This window comes from Bufo bufo, chromosome 5, assembly GCF_905171765.1.
Source record: "Bufo bufo chromosome 5, aBufBuf1.1, whole genome shotgun sequence".
In the NCBI taxonomy this organism is placed as follows: Eukaryota; Metazoa; Chordata; class Amphibia; order Anura; family Bufonidae; genus Bufo; species Bufo bufo.
The window spans coordinates 527867981-527888346 of NC_053393.1; the positions used below are offsets into that span (position 1 = coordinate 527867981).

Here is a 20366-nt window from a genome sequence, read left to right on the forward strand (position 1 = left end):
TTTTGCAGGCCCCATTGTAACAATGCCTATTTTTGTCTGCAAAAGGGACAAGAATAGGACATGTTTTATGTTTTATGCCTTTTGCGGGGCCACGGAGCGGGCATACGGATGTCTGCGTTTTATGCAGCCCCGTAGAAACTAATGGGTCCGCATGCAATCCGCAAAAAAAATGCAAATGGGACACAGACTGAAAATACGGTCGTGTGAATAGCCCCTTTAAGGGAAAGTATCATGCACCACTTCTTTTTGTTTTTAGGCTTTATGGTGCGGTAGTGATGCAGCCGTATGGACTTACCTTTTAAAGGGATATTCCTGGATTTTAATGTTGATCAATATCTGATCATTGGGGGTTCGACACCCTGCACCCTGCCAACATGCTCTCTCACAGTAAGTGCAGCGCCATCCACTGTGTAGTGGATGGAACTGGTTACTGTAGCTCAGTTCAGTGGGAGCAGTGCTGCAGTTCCCAGCTCTGTCCACTACACAATGGATGGCGCTGTGCATTTCTGGTGCTGGAGCCACTGCAGGACAGACGATCTGTAAGGCGAGCAGTGTCGGACACCCGCTGATCAGATATTCATGACCTAAATCCATTAATAATTAAACCCTGGACAACCCATTTAAGAGTTTTTTTTTTTCCTGATTAATTTCCCTGCAAGGGAGATGATGAGCTGATATGGAGGTGAACTCTGATCGTACACCCTAGTGGACCTCCACGCTCTAGTGGACCATTAAACACAATAGACGCCCATTGAAAACAATAGGTCACCGGTAACCCTCTCCTTTCCAGCACACAGATCTGCACTGATCTTGAGATAAGACTGACACTTGATATCCGCAGGGGCCAGGACATTACTGAATAGCTGTCCATATGGCACATACAGCTGCTCCATCTGCTCTGTGTGTTTGGGTTTATAACTAGGTGCTAATTACTTTGTATTATTTTTTTTTTTTTTTTGCCTTTGGATTATTCTTATTGTCTGCAGACATTACTGACATGTTTGCTTGTTTTACATGTATTTACTCACGTAGTGGGAGTGTGAAACTAAAAATACATCGTACGTTGTGAACGGGATGGCCATTTTTCTTACAAAAACAGTAAGGAGTATATAGGAAATGGAGAATAATAAAAACAGTTTTTATCTATTTCACTTCCTAAAGGTATTGTTGGCTTTGAACAATACCTCATTTGTTGCAAGCGTCTCTCAATGGTAAACTGATCACAGGATCGTCGATCAGCTGTAATCTGTGGGAGGGTCCTAGCAGCTTGTGCTCAGTTTCCCTGCAGCGCCACCACAGGCGAAATGAAGTATTACACAGTCCTTGTTAAAATCAGTGGTCTGTCTATGTAGTGCATGGATGCTCTTAGTCCTCCAGAGGTAGAGATGCCTCTTTGTAGCCCCTTTGGCCAATAGATTGTATACGGGTACCCTTGTTATTACCATAATATTTTAAGTTCTCCGTCAAGTTGACACAATTTTTGGGAATTCTGGGTAACAACCAATGTGGCTGTTATTACTGGATGTAATGCGGCTGCCGTCCTGCTTTATCTTAACTACCTGCCCATGTGAATACACCTATTTGCTAATATAGAGGACTGTTTAGACCAGATGCAACTGTAGCAAACTGACAGCTGTGGTAAGTATTAAAGGGGTTTTCCATCTCCTGAAGCCTTTGGCCCCCCCCACGTCGCTGTACCTGTAGAGGGAAGTATACTTGCCTGTTCCCCGCCTCTGGGTTCCCGGCTCCTTCATTCCCCAACCACCACTGCCACTCTCCTGCCCCCGTGTGTCAGCATCCTGTTTGACGGGTGTGACGTGTGCCACTACAGCCACGTCTCATGTCAATAGGTCACGTGATGCAAGGGGGACACGTCACTTGTCTGCAGTGGCACACGTGACTCCCATCAATATGTGGACCAGAACAGGGCGACAGGTGAGTGAAGGATCTGGTAAGTAAGCTTCCCTCCGCGGGCGCAGCGACGTGGGGGAGGAAGTGTCTGCCCAAAAGGCCCCCAAAGATAGACAACCCCTTTAAGTCTGTATGGGTTCACATCCTCTGAATGTTAAAAATGAATGTTTCCATTCTCCGACAGCAAGCAGACATGAATAATTAAGATTTTTTTTCAATGTATTTTTCAACCATTTTTCCATATATTTGCCTCCTTTATCTGTCATATACAGAATGATACATTATCACATAGCATCTGTTTTATTAGTAATAAGTATTAGTATTTAGTCCCCCATTACTGAATATCTGGCCCTTTACAGATGGACCTTACGGGCTTCGTGTCATCTCAGACAAAGGACTTAAGGTCGGAGAGGTGTTCACCATTGCCAACGGAGAATCTGTCCGCTTTGACTGTTCTGCGGATTCCAACCCCCCCAATACCTGCGCCTGGATCCAAAGGGGCAACAACTCCATGGAGATCGTCAACTATGGAACTTACTTCAAGCTCCTCTCTGAGAAAGTTCAGCAAAAGACTGTGGATTATCTGTGCCGGGCGTACAACAACATCACCGGGAAGGGCGAAGAGACGCAGTTTACGGTCATCATCACACCCATAGGTAGGAATTACTGCCATGATTCAAAGGTCCATGATAATCAGCTGTCTTCAGTTCTCTGAACTCAAAAGGGTTTGTCCAGTATAGAAAATCAGTTTTCAGTAGGTATGGTAAGGAATTCTGGGTTAATAGTAGGGATTGTCCAGAGCAAAGAACCACATTACTCTAAATACGTCCAAAAGTCTTAGCTTTATAGATGTCAGAGCTCTGTTTTTCTGAATCTCCTGCAGAGACGTAGGATAAAATGATAAAATTATGACTTCCTGCGGCCACCACTAGGGGGAGCCCGCGGCCTTCTCTGTATACATTGAATTAGATAATGCAACAGTATGCAGTAAGCTCCTCTGAGTCACCTGCTGTGCTTGTTACTGTAACACGCGCTGCGATACATTGTATCTGTTGTCCAGTTACATTCCATCCCCTGATGTCAATATAGTTGTTGCAGAGCAGACCGTTGTTGTTTTGCAGTCCGCAATTTGCAGATCCGCAAAACACGAATGCAGTCCGTGTGCATTCCGTATTTTGCGGAACGGAACAGCTGGCCCCTAAAAGAACAGTCCTATCCTAGTCTGTAAAGCGGACAATGATAGGACATGTTCTATTTTTTTGCAGAACAGCCATGCAGACATACCGAAATGGAATGCACACGTCATTTGCGGCCGCAAAAAAAACAAAACAAAAATGGGACGGACACGTTAAAAAAAAAAAATACGTTCATGTGCGTGAGCCCCTTTTGGGCTTCTGATCCACTCTCCTAGTATTGACCTCAGCTTGGAATTGACTCGTTGTCCTTGTTTGGTCTGACTTTACCCTCTGGTTCTGATTACAGCTTGTTTCTGGTGTAGCGCTTGTCTTGGTCCTTGTCATTTCTCCTGGTTCTATCTGTTAAATTTGGAGTACCGCACACAGTTATTGCTGGTGCCAGAAAGGACTTGTTTAGTCGTAATCAAGTAGTACTTGGATGTCCACTCTAAACTGTCGCCCCCAACTGGACGGCAGTCCCTACTCTGCTAAGTGCACAGAACCTAAGGGGAAGGTCAGAAAGAACCAGGTCAGAACCAGGAGAAATTAAGTAGTAGAAAATTGCGGCACACAGTATTTTTCTTTGCTGTTAGATTTTAATCTTGTATCATCATATGATCATCATGATCCAGTGCAGTTACAGGGTATATAAAGCAGGCATGTATAAATCAGTATGGCGACCGGACGTTTCGGCCTATCAGGGCCTTCTTCAGCGGTCTTAATCTGAAACAAAGCAATACGTACTTTCGTGAGCAATGGGGTACATGCATAGAGATCAAAAAAAATTTGATGATGAAAAAAATATAGAAAAGGATTTTTTATATATAGAACACAAAATCAAAACATAGTGAAAAAAAAAATAATATATATATATATATATATACATATATACAGGTGTGCAGGAACTAAAAGCAAGAGACAGCTTGTTAAAGTCTGAGAGTGAACAAAATCGTATGACCAACTATGGTATAGAGCAGGGATGCCGAACCTGCAGCCCTCCAGATGTTGCAAAACTACAAGTCCCAGCATGCCTGGACAGCCTACAGCTATCAGTCTACAGCAGGGCATTGTGGGAGTTGTAGTTTTACAACACCTGGAGGGCCGCAGGTTGAGCATGCCTGGTCTAGAGGTTGTAATAATGGCATGGTAATATACAGGAATTCGGTCTGTCGTTCTCAGAGTGGGTCACAGGACCTTACTGACTCGTAACCTAGTTTGGCCAATATATATGTATATTAAGTAGCATATATGTCTGTATATATATCTGTCTGTGTGGCCAGTAGAGGTCTAATGGACTAAACAGCACTAACAGGAGCAGCAACAAGGTAGGCATATTGCAGAGGTAATATCATCAGATACATATTCAAATAGTAATATTCTCAAATGGTGGGAAGGTAGCAAGGGGTTAAGGCACCATCGGTATTTCCCTGTAGCTGGCTCCCTGTAGTACGTGGCGCTGGATGCAGGGTAATGTCATGGAAAGTGCGCCCTTTAAAACAGCGTGGGACGCCCGGCGCGCTGGTCACGTGCGGCGTGAGTCACGTGACACGGGGGCGGAGCCGACGTGCGTTCCACCTGCGTGTCAAATGCTCAAGCCGGACGTGTGCTGCTCTGTCAGATCTAGAGAGGCGGGGAATGCTGGGTCATGTGGTGTTTATAATGTCACGTGTCTCGGGGGAGGTTCTATTATCGTATCTAGCCAGCATGCCACATGTGGCGGATTATAGGGACAGACGGCATAATAGAGTCAATGATGCCACTGTGGGTAATATATGGTGACCTCTAGAGAAACGCATATTCAGACATATAGAATAAAGTGGTGAATTATATTGAGTAATAGTATAGAAGATGGGATAATTGGTATCTCTATAGGTAAAAAATATATAATCATTAAACAATTGATGATATTCCCAGACTCGTTGATACATAAATAATTACATCTTATCCCTAATTTAGGGTTATAAAACATTTTGTTCACTCTCAGACTTTCACAAGCTGTCTCTTGCTTTTACTTCCTCCACACCTGTATATATATTTTTTTCACTATGTTTTGATTTTGTGTTCTATATATAAAAAATCCCTCTATATTTTTTTTCATCATCCAAATTTTTTTGATCTCTATGCATGTACCCCATTGCTCACGAAAGTACGTATTGCTTTGTTTCAGATTAAGACCGCTGAAGAAGGCCCTGATAGGCCGAAACGTCCGGTCGCCATACTGATTTATACATGCCTGCTTTATATAGCCTGTAACTGCACTGGATCATGATGATCATATGATGATACAAGATTAAAATCTAACAGCAAAGAAAAATACTGTGAGCCGCAATTTTCTACTACTTGATTTCTCCTGGTTCTGACCTGGTTCTTTCTGACCTTCCCCTTAGGTTCTGTGCACTTAGCAGAGTAGGGACTGCCGTACAGTTGGGGGCGACAGTTTAGAGTGGACATCCAAGTAGGTAGAGACAGTGGTTGGTTCGAGACTAGATGGTGCACTGATCCCTACCTGATGTGGTATAGAGATAGATAGATAGATAGATAGATATTAGGCCTCTTTCACACTTGCGTTGTCCGGATCCGGCGTGTACTCCATTTGCCGGAAGTGCCCGCCGGATCCGTAACACCGCAAGTGAACTGAAAGCATTTGAAGACGGATTAGTCTTCAAAATGCGTTCAGTGTTACTATGGCAGCCAGGACGCTATTAAAGTAGTAGTGGGGAGCGGGGGAGCAGTATACTTACAGTCCGTGCGGCTCCTGGGGCGCTCCAGAATGACGTCAGAGCGCCCCATGCGCATGGATGACGTGATCCATGCGACCACGTCATCCATGCGCGTGGGGCGCCCTGACGTCACTCTGGAGCGCCCCTGGAGCCGCACGGACGGTAAGTATACTGCTCCCCCGCTCCCCGCTACACTTTACCATGGCAAACAGGACTTTAGAGTCCTGGCAGCCATGGTAACCATTCAGAAAAAGCTAAACGTCGGGTCCGGCAATGCGCCGAAACGACGTTTAGCTTAAGGCCGGATCTGGATTAATGCCTTTCAATGGGCATTAATTCCGGATCCGGCCTTGCGGCAAGTCTGTTCAGGATTTTTGGCCGGAGCAAAAAGCGCAGCATGCTGCGGTATTTTCTCCGGCCAAAAAACATTCCGGTCCTGAACTGAAGACATCCTGATGCATCCTGAACGGATTTCACTCCATTCAGAATGCATTGGGATAATCCTGATCAGGATTTTTCCGGCATAGAGCCCCGACGATGGAACTCTATGCCGGAAGAAAAGAACAACGCAAGTGTGAAAGAGATAGATAGATATAATTTATGATTTGCATGAAATAAGTATTCGATCACCTACCAACCAGCAAGAATTCTGGCTCTCACAGACCTGTTAGTTTTTCTTTACGAAGCACCAACCCCCCCCCCCCCCCCCCCCCACACACACACACTCTGCACTCATTACCTGTATTAATTGCACCTGTTTGAACTCATTACCTGTATAAAATACACCTGTCCAGACATTCAATCAATTACACTCCAACCTCTCAACCATGGCCAAGACCTAAGAACTGTCTAAGGACACCAGGGACACAATTGTAGACCTGCTCAAGGCTGGGATGGGCTACAGGACAATAGGCAAGCAGCTTGGTGAGAAGGCAACAACTGTTGGCTCAATTATTAGAAAATGGAAGAAACACAAGATGACTGTGAATCTTCTTCGGTCTGTGGCTCCATGCAAGATCTCACATCGTGGGGTAAGGATTCTGAGAAAGGTCAGTAATCAGCCCAGAGCTACATGGGAGGACCTGGTCAATGACCTGAAGAGAGCTGGGACCACAGTCTCAGAGATTACCGTTAGTAACACACTACGCCATCATTAAATTAAAATCTTCCAGGGCACGCAATCCCCCTGCTCACGCCAGCGCATGTCAAGGCCCGTTTAAAGTTCATCAATGACAATCTGGATGATTCAGAGGAGACATGGTAGAAGGTCATGTGGTCAGATGAGACCAAAATCGAACTTTTTGGTATCCACTCCACTCGCCGTGTTTGGAGGAAGAAGAAGGATGAGTACAACCCCAAGAACACCCTCTCAGCATGGGGGGTGGAAGCATCACACTTTGGGGGTGCTTTTCTGCAAAGGTGACAGGACGGCTGCACCGTATTGAAGGGAGGATGGATGGGGCCATGTATCCCAAGATTTTGGCCAACAACCTCCTTCCCTCAGTAGGAGCATTGAATATGGGTCGTGGCTGGATCTTCCGGCATGACAATGGCCCGAAACACACAGCCAGGGCGACTAAGGAGTGGCTCTGTAAGAAGCATTTCAAGGTCCTGAAGTGGCCTAGCCAGTCTCCAGACCTGAACCCAATCTAAAATCTTTGGAGGGAGCTGAAACTCAATGTACCCCAGCGACAGCCCCAAAACCTTGAAGATCTGGAGAAGATCTGTATGGAAGAGTAGGCCAAAATCCCTGCTGCAGTGTGTGCAAACCTGGTCAAGAACTACAGGAAACCTCTGACCCCTGTAACTGCAAACAAAGGTTTCTGTACCAAATATTAAGTTCTGTTTTTCTATTGTATCGAATACTTATGTAATACCCCAGAGTGGCATTACTACTTTTTGCACACCCCACTATCTTCTTTGGGTGATCCTGTGTCATCATGTGGATTTATTTCCATATCCTGCAAAAGGTGTATTCATTCCACTGCAACAGTTAAAATGTAATGTGCCTGGTTCACCAGCAGATGGCGGCAATATTGGCAGAGCTAGTTTTCCTGGGATGGAACCATTGTCCATTCCAGCCCTCTCTAGAGAGGCAGGAGTTCAGTTAGTTAGAAGTCAGTCAAGAGGACCCCCTGCAAGAGGGAGGTCATGCTGAAGGGAGCTCGTCCCTTGCGGGCGAGCCCTGCCCAGAGTCTGCAGAACACCTTCAGTTCTGTTGGACCCAGAGGCCCAATCTACAAGCCTTACAAGCCAGAAAGAGTAGTTCCCTGGGTAAAGATAAAGATACAGAGTCAGACTATAGAAAGTGGAGTTCAGCAGAAAGCAGAAAGGAAAAGTTCCTATTTATTCCTGTCAGCACGGCAGAGACAGATGTAGCAGAGCCGAATGTGTTTGCCTGCCAGAAGTTAAGCCAAAACCTGCTGATGACCAAGAGAAAGCTTGAAGATTGTTTCTGATGCAAGTTTATTCAAGTAAAGCTGTTAACTACTTCCATACAAAGTTTGGCCTCAATTATTCCTTCATCATCCAAGTTAATCATCCCTTTTGCACTGCTTCGGACGACCACGTCTGGGATCCAAGGATATCCAGGTGGGAGCACCGTGACACGTGCATACAACACCTTCAGGGAGATTGTAGATCACTCTACACCACTCTGCAATCCGACATCTGAGTACCAACACCACTATACTTAAAGAGTACTCCATGTCCTTGTTGCTTCAATGCAACTGGTGTCATGACAACTTGCTCTATCAGAGGGACATACACTGCTCAAAAAAATAAAGGGAACACAAAAATAACACATCCTAGATCTGAATTAATTTAATATTCTTCTGAAATACTTTGTTCTTTACATAGTTGAATGTGCTGACAACAAAATCACACAAAAATAAAAAAATGGAAATCAAATTTTTCAACCCATGGAGGTCTGGATTTGGAGTCACACTCAAAATGAAAGTGGAAAAACACACTACAGGCTGATCCAACTTTGATGTAATGTCCTTAAAACAAGTCAAAATGAGGCTCAGTAGTGTGTGTGGCCTCCACGTGCCTGTATGACCTCCCTACAACGCCTGTGCATGCTCCTGATGAGGTGGCGGACGGTCTCCTGAAGGATCTCCTCCCAGACCTGGACTAAAGCATCTGCCAACTCCTGGACAGTCTGTGGTGCAACGTGACGTTGGTGGATAGAGCGAGACATGATGTCCCAGATGTGCTCAATTGGATTCAGGTCTGGGGAACGGGCGGGCCAGTCCATAGCATCAATGCCTTCGTCTTGCAGGAACTGCTGACACACTCCAGCCACATGAGGTCTAGCATTGTCTTGCATTAGGAGGAACCCAGGGCCAACCGCACCAGCATATGGTCTCACAAGGGGTCTGAGGATCTCATCTCGGTACCTAATGGCAGTCAGGCTACCTCTGGCGAGCACATGGAGGGCGGCCCTCCAAAGAAATGCCACCCCACACCATTACTGACCCAATGCCAAACCGGTCATGCTGGAGGATGTTGCAGGCAGCAGAACGTTCTCCACGGCGTCTCCAGACTCTGTGACGTCTGTCACATGTGCTCAGTGTGAACCTGCTTTCATCTGTGAAGAGCACAGGGCGCCAGTGGCGAATTTGCCAATCTTGGTGTTCTCTGGCAAATGCCAAACGTCCTGCACGGTGTTGGGCTGTAAGCACAACCCCCACCTGTGGACGTCGGGCCCTCATATCACCCTCATGGAGTCTGTTTCTGACCGTTTGAGCAGACACATGCACATTTGTGGCCTGCTGGAGGTCATTTTGCAGGGCTCTGGCAGTGCTCCTCCTGTTCCTTCTTGCACAAAGGCGGAGGTAGCAGTCCTGCTGCTGGGTTGTTGCCCTCCTACGGCCTCCTCCACATCTCCTGATGCACTGGCCTGTCTCCTGGTAGCGCCTCCATGCTCTGGACACTACGCTGACAGACACTGCAAACCTTCTTGCCACAGCTCGCATTGATGTGCCATCCTGGATAAGCTGCACTACCTGAGCCACTTGTGTGGGTTGTAGACTCCGTCTCATGCTACCACTAGAGTGAAAGCACCGCCAGCATTCAAAAGTGACCAAAACATCAGCCAGGAAGCATAGGAACTGAGAAGTGGTCTGTGGTCACCACCTGCAGAACCACTCCTTTATTGGGGGTGTCTTGCTAATTGCCTATAATTTCCACCTGTTGTCTATCCCATTTGCACAACAGCATGTGAAATTGATTGTCACTCAGTGTTGCTTCCTAAGTGGACAGTTTGATTTCACAGAAGTGTGATTGACTTGGAGTTACATTGTGTTGTTTAAGTGTTCCCTTTATTTTTTTGAGCAGTGTATTTCGTAAAAACCTCTTAAAGGGTAAGGGATACCCCAGACGATGGCAACCACCCGCTGCACTCATTTCATGCAATAAAATGCAAATTAATTAGTTACAAATCATACAATGTGATTTTCTGGATTTTTTTTAGATTCTGTCTCTCACAGTTGATAAAAATTACAGACCTCTCCATTCTTTGTGGGAAAACTTGCAAAATCGCCAGTGTATCAAATACTTATTTTCCTCTTTGTAAATAGATTAGACAGATATGAGATAGATGGATAGATAGATATGAGATAGATAATAGATAAATAATAGATAGATAGATAGATAGATAGATAGATAGATAGATAGATATGAGATAGATAGATATGAGATAGATAGATATGAGATAGATAGATAATAGATAAATAATAGATAGATAGATATGAGATAGATAGATATGAGATAGATAGATATGAGATAGATAGATATGAGATAGATAGATATGAGATAATAGATAGATAGATAGATAGATATGAGATAGATAGATATGAGATAGATAGATATGAGATAGATAGATAATAGATAAATAATAGATAGATAGATAGATAGATATGAGATAGATAGATATGAGATAGATAGATATTAGATAGATAGATAGATAGATGGCAACAATCAAAAAATGGTTTCAGTGAAGTTCAGGGCTGTTACTTATACTATAAGGCACTGATAGATTACGGTGAACATAACTTTACTAAATTCGTAGTACATTTGGCAGAGCGAAGGTCGGGCCCTTACTGTGGTATGCTGAGGGGCCCCCTGATTTCACATACACATGGATGGTATGAGGCAATGTGCGTGTACAGAGTACGGTATATACTATATGAACAGTCAAGGTCTCCCACCCCCTTAAAATGTTAACAGCGTCCTATAGATACCATATAATCATCCATAAACCTCGGCTATTGATGCTGTACACACGGATTGTTGTATGTCAATAAAACACGGCTTTAATAAGTCCATTTAAGTTCATCATGATAAACGAGACACAGCATTTAAAGAGGTAGAAACATGGTAGAGGCGTGTACACAGGAGCAGTAAGTGGCAGATATATGGAAACGTATGATGGTTGATCCACTCTCATGGCCACTTTGGATCAGGAGGGAAACATTTTTCCTTTTCGGGCAAATTAGCGCCTGCTTCTTCAGTTGGGGGGGGGGGGGCAACTGGCTTGTGACAGGATGTGAGTAACCTGTAAGAGTAAAAATCCAAGGTAATTCATTAAAGGAGGCCTCCGGAATTAGAAAAAAAAAGTATTTTCCCAACATTAACAGTGCCACTATTATCCAATGGCTGTGTCTGGTACTGCATCCTCATTATTCATATCGGTGGGGGTCCCAGTATCCAGAAGGCCACCAATCAGATCAAATCAGTATGCCAAGTGAAGAAGTCAATGGTAAAAGGGATACTGCAAGGTACATGCCAAAGAAAACCGTTATACCTCCCAAGTACCCCTTTCTTTTGGATTGTGCAGTAAAATTGACCTTAAGGGGTTGTGGCTTGTTCAAATATGCCACTCTATGTTTTGTGGGTGTATCTGGGCGTGGTTTGATAATGAACAAATGGATCAGACATTAAAATTCAACATGCCCGATCCTCCCCCCCCCCCCCAAAAAAAAAAAGATCTTATGTAGAAGGAGAGTCGGACGGCACCCATACACATAAGATAGTTGGCCAGCGCCGCCAAAATCGCCTTTACATTCAAGGCTTGTCCAGTGAAAAATATTCTACAGTTTTCAAACCAGCGCCTGGATCTTAATACTTTTGTTATTGCATGTAATTAAAAATTTAGCCTAGCCACTGATTTGTTCAATAAAATGTATCAGTACAGCGCCACCTGCTGTTTGGTCTTTTTCCTATTTCTTTGTCCTGCTCACTGAGAAGGCCGCACATGCTCAGTTTCATCCTTCAACTGCCTCCTGAGCTGTGATAGGGAGATCATGGACACGCCCCCTGAGCTGTGATAAGGAGAGCTGAGACATGCCCCCTCGAGCTGTGATAGGGAGAGCATGGACACGCCCCCCTGAGCTGTGATAGGGAGAGCTGAGACATGCCCCCTCGAGCTGTTATAGGGAGATCATGGACACGCCCTCTGAGCTGTGATAGGGAGAGCTGAGACACGCCCCCCCTGAGCTGCAGCAGAAAAGACACTCCCACCTAGCTGCCAGCCTGATCTAGCAGAGCAATGAATGTGGAGATCTCTGGATCTATGAGAGGTACAGGGCTGGATCTAGCTTTGTTAGAAAGAGCTTGTCATGTCCTATATGATATATGATTTGCATTTTTTACATTAGTCATGGGAGAACCCCTTTTTATGCTACCTGGAAACTGTGGAAAAGCTGCTGTTGACTGATCTGTTATTCTTGTGAAATGTAGTTTGTATAGTACATTGAGTGCCTAATGGTCTTCGCTTGTGAATGGGCACAATGTGAGTTTAATTGTCTCATTAATACATAATAAGGGTATAGCCGGATGGTCACATAAATCCAAGCCACGCCCACACAGCTGTAAAATTATGCAGCTATTGGCTGATTCAGGCGGGTGTGGCTCGGCCCCATTGGACTCTACCCTTACAATTTCTCATTGAAATCAGATAATCATGTGTCAATGAGCCAAACTAGAAAAAAACAGTAAGGGCTGTTTCACACGAGCGAGTCCATTGCGGGAATCGCGCTCCGTGTGTGAGTGTGATCCTCCGCTCTGGACTTGCAGAAGCGCACGGCATTATCATGATTTCTAATGCTGTGTGTCTCTGCTTGACCTTATTTCTACAGAATCATACTGACGGCTTTATGTCGCTATGATTCAGTGGAAAAAAGGCCATGCAGAGACACACAGCATTAGAAATCATGAGCCCTAAGGCCTCTTTCACACGGCCGAGTATTCCGCACGGATGCGATGCGTGAGGTGAACGCGTTGCACCCGCACTGAATCCGGACCCATTCATTTCTATGGGGCTGTTCACATGAGCGGTGATTTTCACGCATCACTTGTGCGTTGCATGAAAATCGCAGCATGCTTTATTTTGTGCGTTTTTCACGCAACGCAGGCCCCATAGAAGTGAATGTGGTTGTGTAAAAATCGCAAGCATCCGCAAGCAAGTGCGGATGCAGTGCGATTTTCACGCACGGTTGCTAGGAGATAATCGGGATGGAGACCCGATCATTATTATTTTCCCTTATAACCTGGTTATAAGGGAAAATAATAGCATTCTGAATACAGAATGCATAGTACAATAGGGCTGGAGGGGTTAAAAAATAAATAAAAAATAATATAACTAACCTTAAGGCTGGGTTCACACTTGAGCGTTTTACAGCGCGTTCAAACGCGCTGTAAAACGCTCAACACATGAAAACCAATGCTTCCCTATGGCCCTGGTTCTCACTTGAGCGTTTTACAGCGCTGAAAAACGCGCTGTAAAACGCCCTACGCTCAAACAAGTACTTGAGCTTCTTTGGGGCGTTTTGACGCGCGTTTGTGGCCATAGGACATTGCAGTCAATCACACAAACGCGCGTCAAACGCGCGTTTACTATTGCAAAAAACGCTCGTTAAACGCGCATATCAAAGACGCTCAGGTCTGAACCCAGCCTAAGGCTGGGTTCACACCTGAGCGTTTTACAGCGCGTTCAAACGCGCTGTAAAATGCTCAACACATGAAAACCAATGCTTCCCTATGGGAATGGTTCTCACCTGGGCGTTTTACAGCGCGTACGATCGCGCTGTAAAACGCCCGACGCATAAACAAGTTCTTGAGCTTCTTTGGGGCGTTTTGACGCGCGTTTGTGGCCATAGGACACTGCAGTCAATGACACAAACGCGCGTCAAACGCGCGTTTACTATTGCAATAAACGTGCATAAAAACGCGCGACAAAAACGCGCGTTAAACGTGCATATCAAATACGCTCAGGTCTGAACCCAGCCTAATCCACTTGATCGCGCAGCCCGGCTTCTCTTCTGTCTTCCTCTTTGCTGTGCACAGGAAAAGGACCTTTGATGACGTGACTGCGCTAATCACATGGTCCGTCACATGATCCACCACCATGGTAAAAGATCATGTGATGGACCATGTGATGAGCACAGTGATGTCATCAAAGGTCCTTTACCCAGGTCCTGAAGACAGAAGAGAAGCCGGGCTGCGCGAACAAGTGGATTAAGGTGAGTTAAATTATTATTATTATTTTTTTTAACCCCTCCAGCGCTATTTTAGTATGCATTGTGTATTAAGAATGCTATTATTTTCCCTTATAGCCATGTTATAAGGGAAAATAATACAATCTACACAACACCTGACCCAAACCCGAACATCTGTGAAGAAGTTCGGGTTTGGGTACCAAACATGCCGATTTTTTCTCGCGCGCGTGCAAAACGCATTACAATGTTTTGCACTCGCGCGGAAAAATTGCGCATTTTCTTGCGACGCACCCGCATCTTATCCGGCCCAAATCCATGACGCCCGTGTGAAAGAGGCCTAACTTAAAGAATAAATACAGCTATAATAAGATCCATCATCAGCAACTATCCTGCTTGTTGATGGTTTCCAATCAAAATTTGAAGAAAAAAAAATAAAAGAAATAGAGATGTGTTATAAAGATGCCGAAGCTCTGCTGCAATGGTAAAATATACAGAGACACATTTCCAGAACAGTCCCTCTCCGGGCAGAGAAGTGGCACAGAGTCAGCTTTTCACAGAACTGAACAAACCGGTCTGTCCACAATGTCTTGTGCTGTCATTTATTATTAAAGCAAACACATGTAGCCGCGGCTGTTTGCTGACAGTGACACAGTGACAGCCGGCGCACAATAGCCGGCCTTCACCAGCGGGATGAGCGCTGAGTGACAGCCACGCAATAAAAAGATACAGTTATGAGGGTGACAAAGCACCCCTCCGAGGCAAAATCTGGTACGGCTACCAGATGGGCGGAATAACGCACACAGCGGGCGGTATGAGCGCGCCATCGTACCATGCTGCTGTAAACCACAGGCGCCGCACGCCAGAGTGAAGTATATGTGTATACAGCAACTGTAGTAGAAGAAATCCGCTCACCATGCACCAACTTCTACCCAATATAAACAAGGGATGCAGTGTAAAGCATGGGGGACAAAGCAACCGCCTAATGACACCTGGGAAATTTTGCCCCGACTTTAGGCACTTCTTGCATGTTACTTATAGAGCAGCAGGCGTCAGTTTCTCTTGAGATATAGTCATTGCTGTGAAGCCGATGAGCTCGGTAATAAACATGAAGGATGGCGGTAGGTAGCAGATATCGCCAGGTGTTTTTTGTTTGGATACAGCTACTTCCTCTCTGCTTTACCAGGAACTCATATTAAAATGCAGTCGTGTAAAATTTTAACCCCTTTCCCGCAAATTGACGATATAAGTACATGAAGGGGTCTGGCCAATCAATAAAGAGGGGGCACCGCGAGTAATGAGGACAGGGCTATGAATCAAATGCAGATTGAAGGATTAGGCACCGTATCTGACATAGCTGGATAGGGCCACACACCGCGGGATCCCCATTGACTCCAAGGATCTGATAAATGCCGACAAAAAGTCCTGCATGCCGGAAAATTGCCTGACCCCTGTCGGATCCCATTGTACTCAACGGGGATCTGGCAGTGTGCCACGCCATACGGCTATGCTGGATACGGTGAACTCTGGCAGCCCGTTCCCCTGCCGGATGAGGCTGCCGAAGTTCATGTGGCTTATCTGAACTTAGCCTTAGGCTACATGCACACAACCGTATGTGTTTTGCGGTCCGCAAATTGCGGTCCTCTGTATGCCATCCGTTTTTTATTTTTGCGGATCCATTGTAACAATGCCTAAAACGGACAAGAATAGGACATGTTCTATTTTTTTTGGGCGGGGCTACGGAATGGACATAATGATGCGGACAGCACGGAACGGACACGTAAAACAAACAACGTTCGTGTGCATGTAGCCTTAGAAATAATTTTAAAAAAACCACATGCACACAAAGCTGCGCCTATATTGTATATAAAAAATAGCAAAATCACATAAATGTTAATTCATACACAGACAAACACTGAAAACAGCTGAAAGAACATATGTCAGCAGGATCGACCCTATTAATCCAGGCATACTGTCTATTAGGGTCGATCCTGCTAATTAAAATGATACTTGTCTTGTGAAAATTGGGTACAGCTTTCCAGAGGAGGAACATTTTTTTAAATTCTTTATGCAAATGAGGACTTGGGGGCGGAGGCTAGGGGGCCTATCCGCTTTCCAGTTCTGGCCACGCCCCTCGGTGCACTGAAGCCCTCATTTGCATAAAGGGTAAAGAATAAAAGTCTTTTTTTTTTTTCCGGGGATGCTGCAACTAATTTTCACAAGGCAGGTATTCTAATCAGCAGCAGGATTAACCCTATCAGGTAGTGTGCGTGGTTTGAAGGGTTGATCCTGCTGAAAGGTGCTCTTTAAAAAAAAAACTGCACCAACATGTCCCTGACTATCAATAGAGTCAATAGGCCATGGATCAGATTTTACAGAGCGGGAGCCAAAGTCCGCAAAACTAAGATTTGTACCACTGTGATCCCTGCTGGACCGTCATAAAATGCACCAAAGTATGGAGCGTTCATTGCACATGATGTTGCATGGAGTTGTAGGCCTATTTATGAAGCCAATGGGACAAATAATCCGCTGATCGACGCCACTTGATCGGCAAGGGGTGTGGCTTATCCGGAGAGGGGCGTGACTTAGTGGAGGGACAATGCAAGGTAAAATTGCTCCAAAATAATTCTGGTGCAAAGTGAGCCGACCAGCAGCGACGAGCCGTGCGCCAGATTCATCATCCAGTCGATTACACTGTCTGAATCTGAGTCCGCATCTGTTCTGCGGAACGGGTGCGGACCCATTCATTTCAATGTGGCCACAAAGGATGCGGACAGCACACCACGCGCTGTCCGCATCCGTAGTTCCATTCCACGGCCCCGCAAATAATATAGAGCGTGTCCTATTCTTGTGTGCAATTGCGGACAAGAATAGGCATTTTCTATTGTAGCGGCGTGCGGTTTGCAAATTGCGGGACGCACGCGGGCTGGTATCCGTGTCTTGCGGATCTGCAAAACACTACAGTCGTGTGAATGTAGCCTAAGTTTGCGCCGTCTACATTTTTAGACAGGATTAATAAAACTGCCCCGATTCTCCCTGTTTTCCGGTCTGCCTTTTTATATCAGGCTAGACTCGACCAGGCTCCACGTCTTGTTCTGCCGTCACAGCGCCACCCATCTGTGTGTGGCTGAGTCTGGTACTGCAGCCCAGCCTTATAGGACTGAGCTGGAGCTGAGCTGCAGCACCAAACACTGCCACAGACAGTTGGACGGCACAGTGTGCGTACTGCAGTCTTGACAGTTTAACCCTGTAATCTCCTTTATTCTCTGTCCTGAGCAGCCGGTTATAATGCTGACAGCTCTGGGCCTAACAACGTCACTACCTTTGAGCAGCTGCCATTTAATTTTGTCACTAGGATAAGTGACTCCAGCTTTATTGTCTATAGGGAGGCTAAAGTCTGATGCTTTGTCCCTCATGCTTTACGCTGCAGGTCATCTTTTAGTCACATTAGCAATTTATGATAATACTGCAACTAAAAGTTATTATGATGTTGTACTATTATTTATTTGTTGTGGTTGTTATTATTACTACTGCTACTAGTTTTACTTTGTATTATTATTATTTAAGGGTTTTTATTATTGTTAGTTATTATTATTTTTACTAATATTATTACTACTACTAGTGTTATTAGCTGTTTTTATTATCATCATTTATTGGTTATTATTTTTTATTATTATTACTATTTTTACGTATTTGTTTTTATTTTACTACTGCTATTATGATTATTGTCACTTATTTGTTATTATTATGTTTTATTATTATTATTACCATTATATATTTTTTGTTATAATTATTATTATTACTAGGGTTATCATCAGTGGTTAGCACTGGTGCCTTGCAGCGTTGGGGTCCTGGGTTTGAATCTGGCCAAGAACAACATCTGCACGGAGTTTCTATATTTGTGCGGGTTTCCGCCGGGTTCTCCGGTTTCCTCCCACACTCCAAAGAAATACTGATAGGGAACATAGATTGTGAGCCCCTTCGGGGACAGGCTGATGTCACTGCTATATAAGTGCGTAAAATGAAAAAAAAAGAATATATATATATATTTATTATTATTAGTATTATCATTATTATGTATTTGTGTGTTTTTTTATTATTACTAGTATTATCATCTTCATTATTATTATTCTGTTTTATTATTACTATTAGTTGTTATTACTATTACTACTAGTATTACCAGTACTATTATTATTATTATTATTATTATGTGTTATTGATAATAATGTAATGGTAATGTGGTTACTATTCCTATTTGTTATTACTTTTATTATTACTACTAGTATTATTATTTATTTATTTTTATATTTTTTAACAGACCCAGAAAAACTTTCCCAGATTGCCAGCTCCCTATTCCCGCTGGCGGCCATTACGGGAGTCTCACTGTTTGTAATTGTGTCCATTTGCTTTATATTTGTGTGGAAGAAATATCAACTTCACAGAGGTAAGCCAAACATCGGAGCCGTCGTATAATATACACCATGGGGCTAGAGCCGTCTTTAATATTGATTGGACCCTGGGCAAGAATTTACTTGGGCCCCCTGGATCCCGCCTTCCCGCACCCTAGCATGCAATCACGCCATCCACCACAACACACACAAAAAATCCACACACCTCGTAGAGTAGTAAACTGTAATAATGGTGAGTGGCCACTAGAGGTTTTCCTTGGCAGTAATGTAAATACTGACTTAAGACAGTGTTTACATTAGGAAGCTTGCAGAGACATGCTACAGACACCAGAACTACGACGTTCAGCTGTTGTGGTTCTGGTGACTATAGTGTCCTATCATATAGAGAAAAATAATAGAATCAGCACAAAAGTATCAAATACAATGGCTGTATCATTATTCTAAAAATTAAAAAAGCACAACTTCTGACACAAATATATAGTATTTTGCAGATTACTTTTTTTTTTTTTTTTTTACAATGTGCAGATAGTACTGTACTACTAACCCCTCCATCCACAGGGTAATACAGCGCCAGTGACGTCTCTTTGATGTACATGTTCTCTTTCCTCATCTTCTCCTTTCAGACCAGACGACCATTTTTCAGCCATTTCTTGTCTCTGCAGTTTGATAAACAAAATCTTAGTTTACTACTTTTCCATCATCCTCCCATCTTCTGGACAAATCATCCTACCACCCCTAATACTGTTCCGCTGTGCTCCCCAATACTATACTGCAGAAACAGATAAACCCCCTGATAATAGTAGTACCATGCAGATAGTGCCCTTCAATAATTATTGGCACACAGTGCCCTAAAATAACTGCGCCCAGCAAATAGGGCCCCTGACACGTCCCCAAAAATAATTGTGGTAAGCTGATACTGTGCCAAGGTGCCCCCACAGTAATAGTGCTCCCAAAAGTCCCACCAATAGGAATAATTCTCTGCTAGAGCACACATGGTAGTAATAGTGCTCCTACAGTGCCCCCAACATGTCCCCACTGTGCCCCAGAAGTAATAATGTTCCCATAGTGCCCATACTAGTAATTATGTTCCCCATAGACCCCCAGTAGTAATAAAGCCCATCATAATGCCCCCCAGTAGTAATAATTCTACTTATAATGTGCCAGTGCAAAAAATACCCCCTTTTAATGCCCCCAGTTGAGCTAATGTCCCCATAATGTGCCAGTATAAAATACCCCTATATAGTGCCCCCAGTAAATGCCCCCATAGTGCTCCTCTCCCCCTTCCTCCTAATGCCCCCATAATGTGCCAGTATAAAATACCCATATATAGTGCCCCCAGTAAATGCCCCCATAGTGCTCCTCTCCCCCCTTCTTCCTAGTGCCCCCCATAATGTACCAGTATAAAATGCCCCATATATAGTGCCCCAGTAGAGGCCCTCAGTGTCCCCCATAATTTGCAAGTATAAAATACCCCTTCTTAGTGCCCCCGTAGATGAGCCCATAGTACTCCTGTCTCCCCCTCCCCATAGTACCCACCATAATGTGCCCCAGTATAAAATGCCCCTATACAGAGCCCCCCATAGATGAGCCCATAGTACTCCTCTCTCCCCCTCCCCATAGTACCCACCATAATGTGCCCCAGTATAAAATGCC

At 44.5% G+C, this 20366-nt stretch overlaps 1 protein-coding gene across 1 annotated transcript in view; it reads left to right on the forward strand.

Annotated features, from left to right (window-relative positions):
* HEPACAM2 (HEPACAM family member 2) overlaps positions 1–20366 on the forward strand; it is a 113466-nt gene that overhangs the window by 73721 nt on the left and 19379 nt on the right. The window contains exons 4-5 of the mRNA XM_040431194.1: positions 2271–2567; positions 18623–18748. Coding sequence (XP_040287128.1) covers positions 2271–2567; positions 18623–18748 — 423 coding nt within the window. The remainder of the gene's footprint in view (positions 1–2270; positions 2568–18622; positions 18749–20366) is intronic.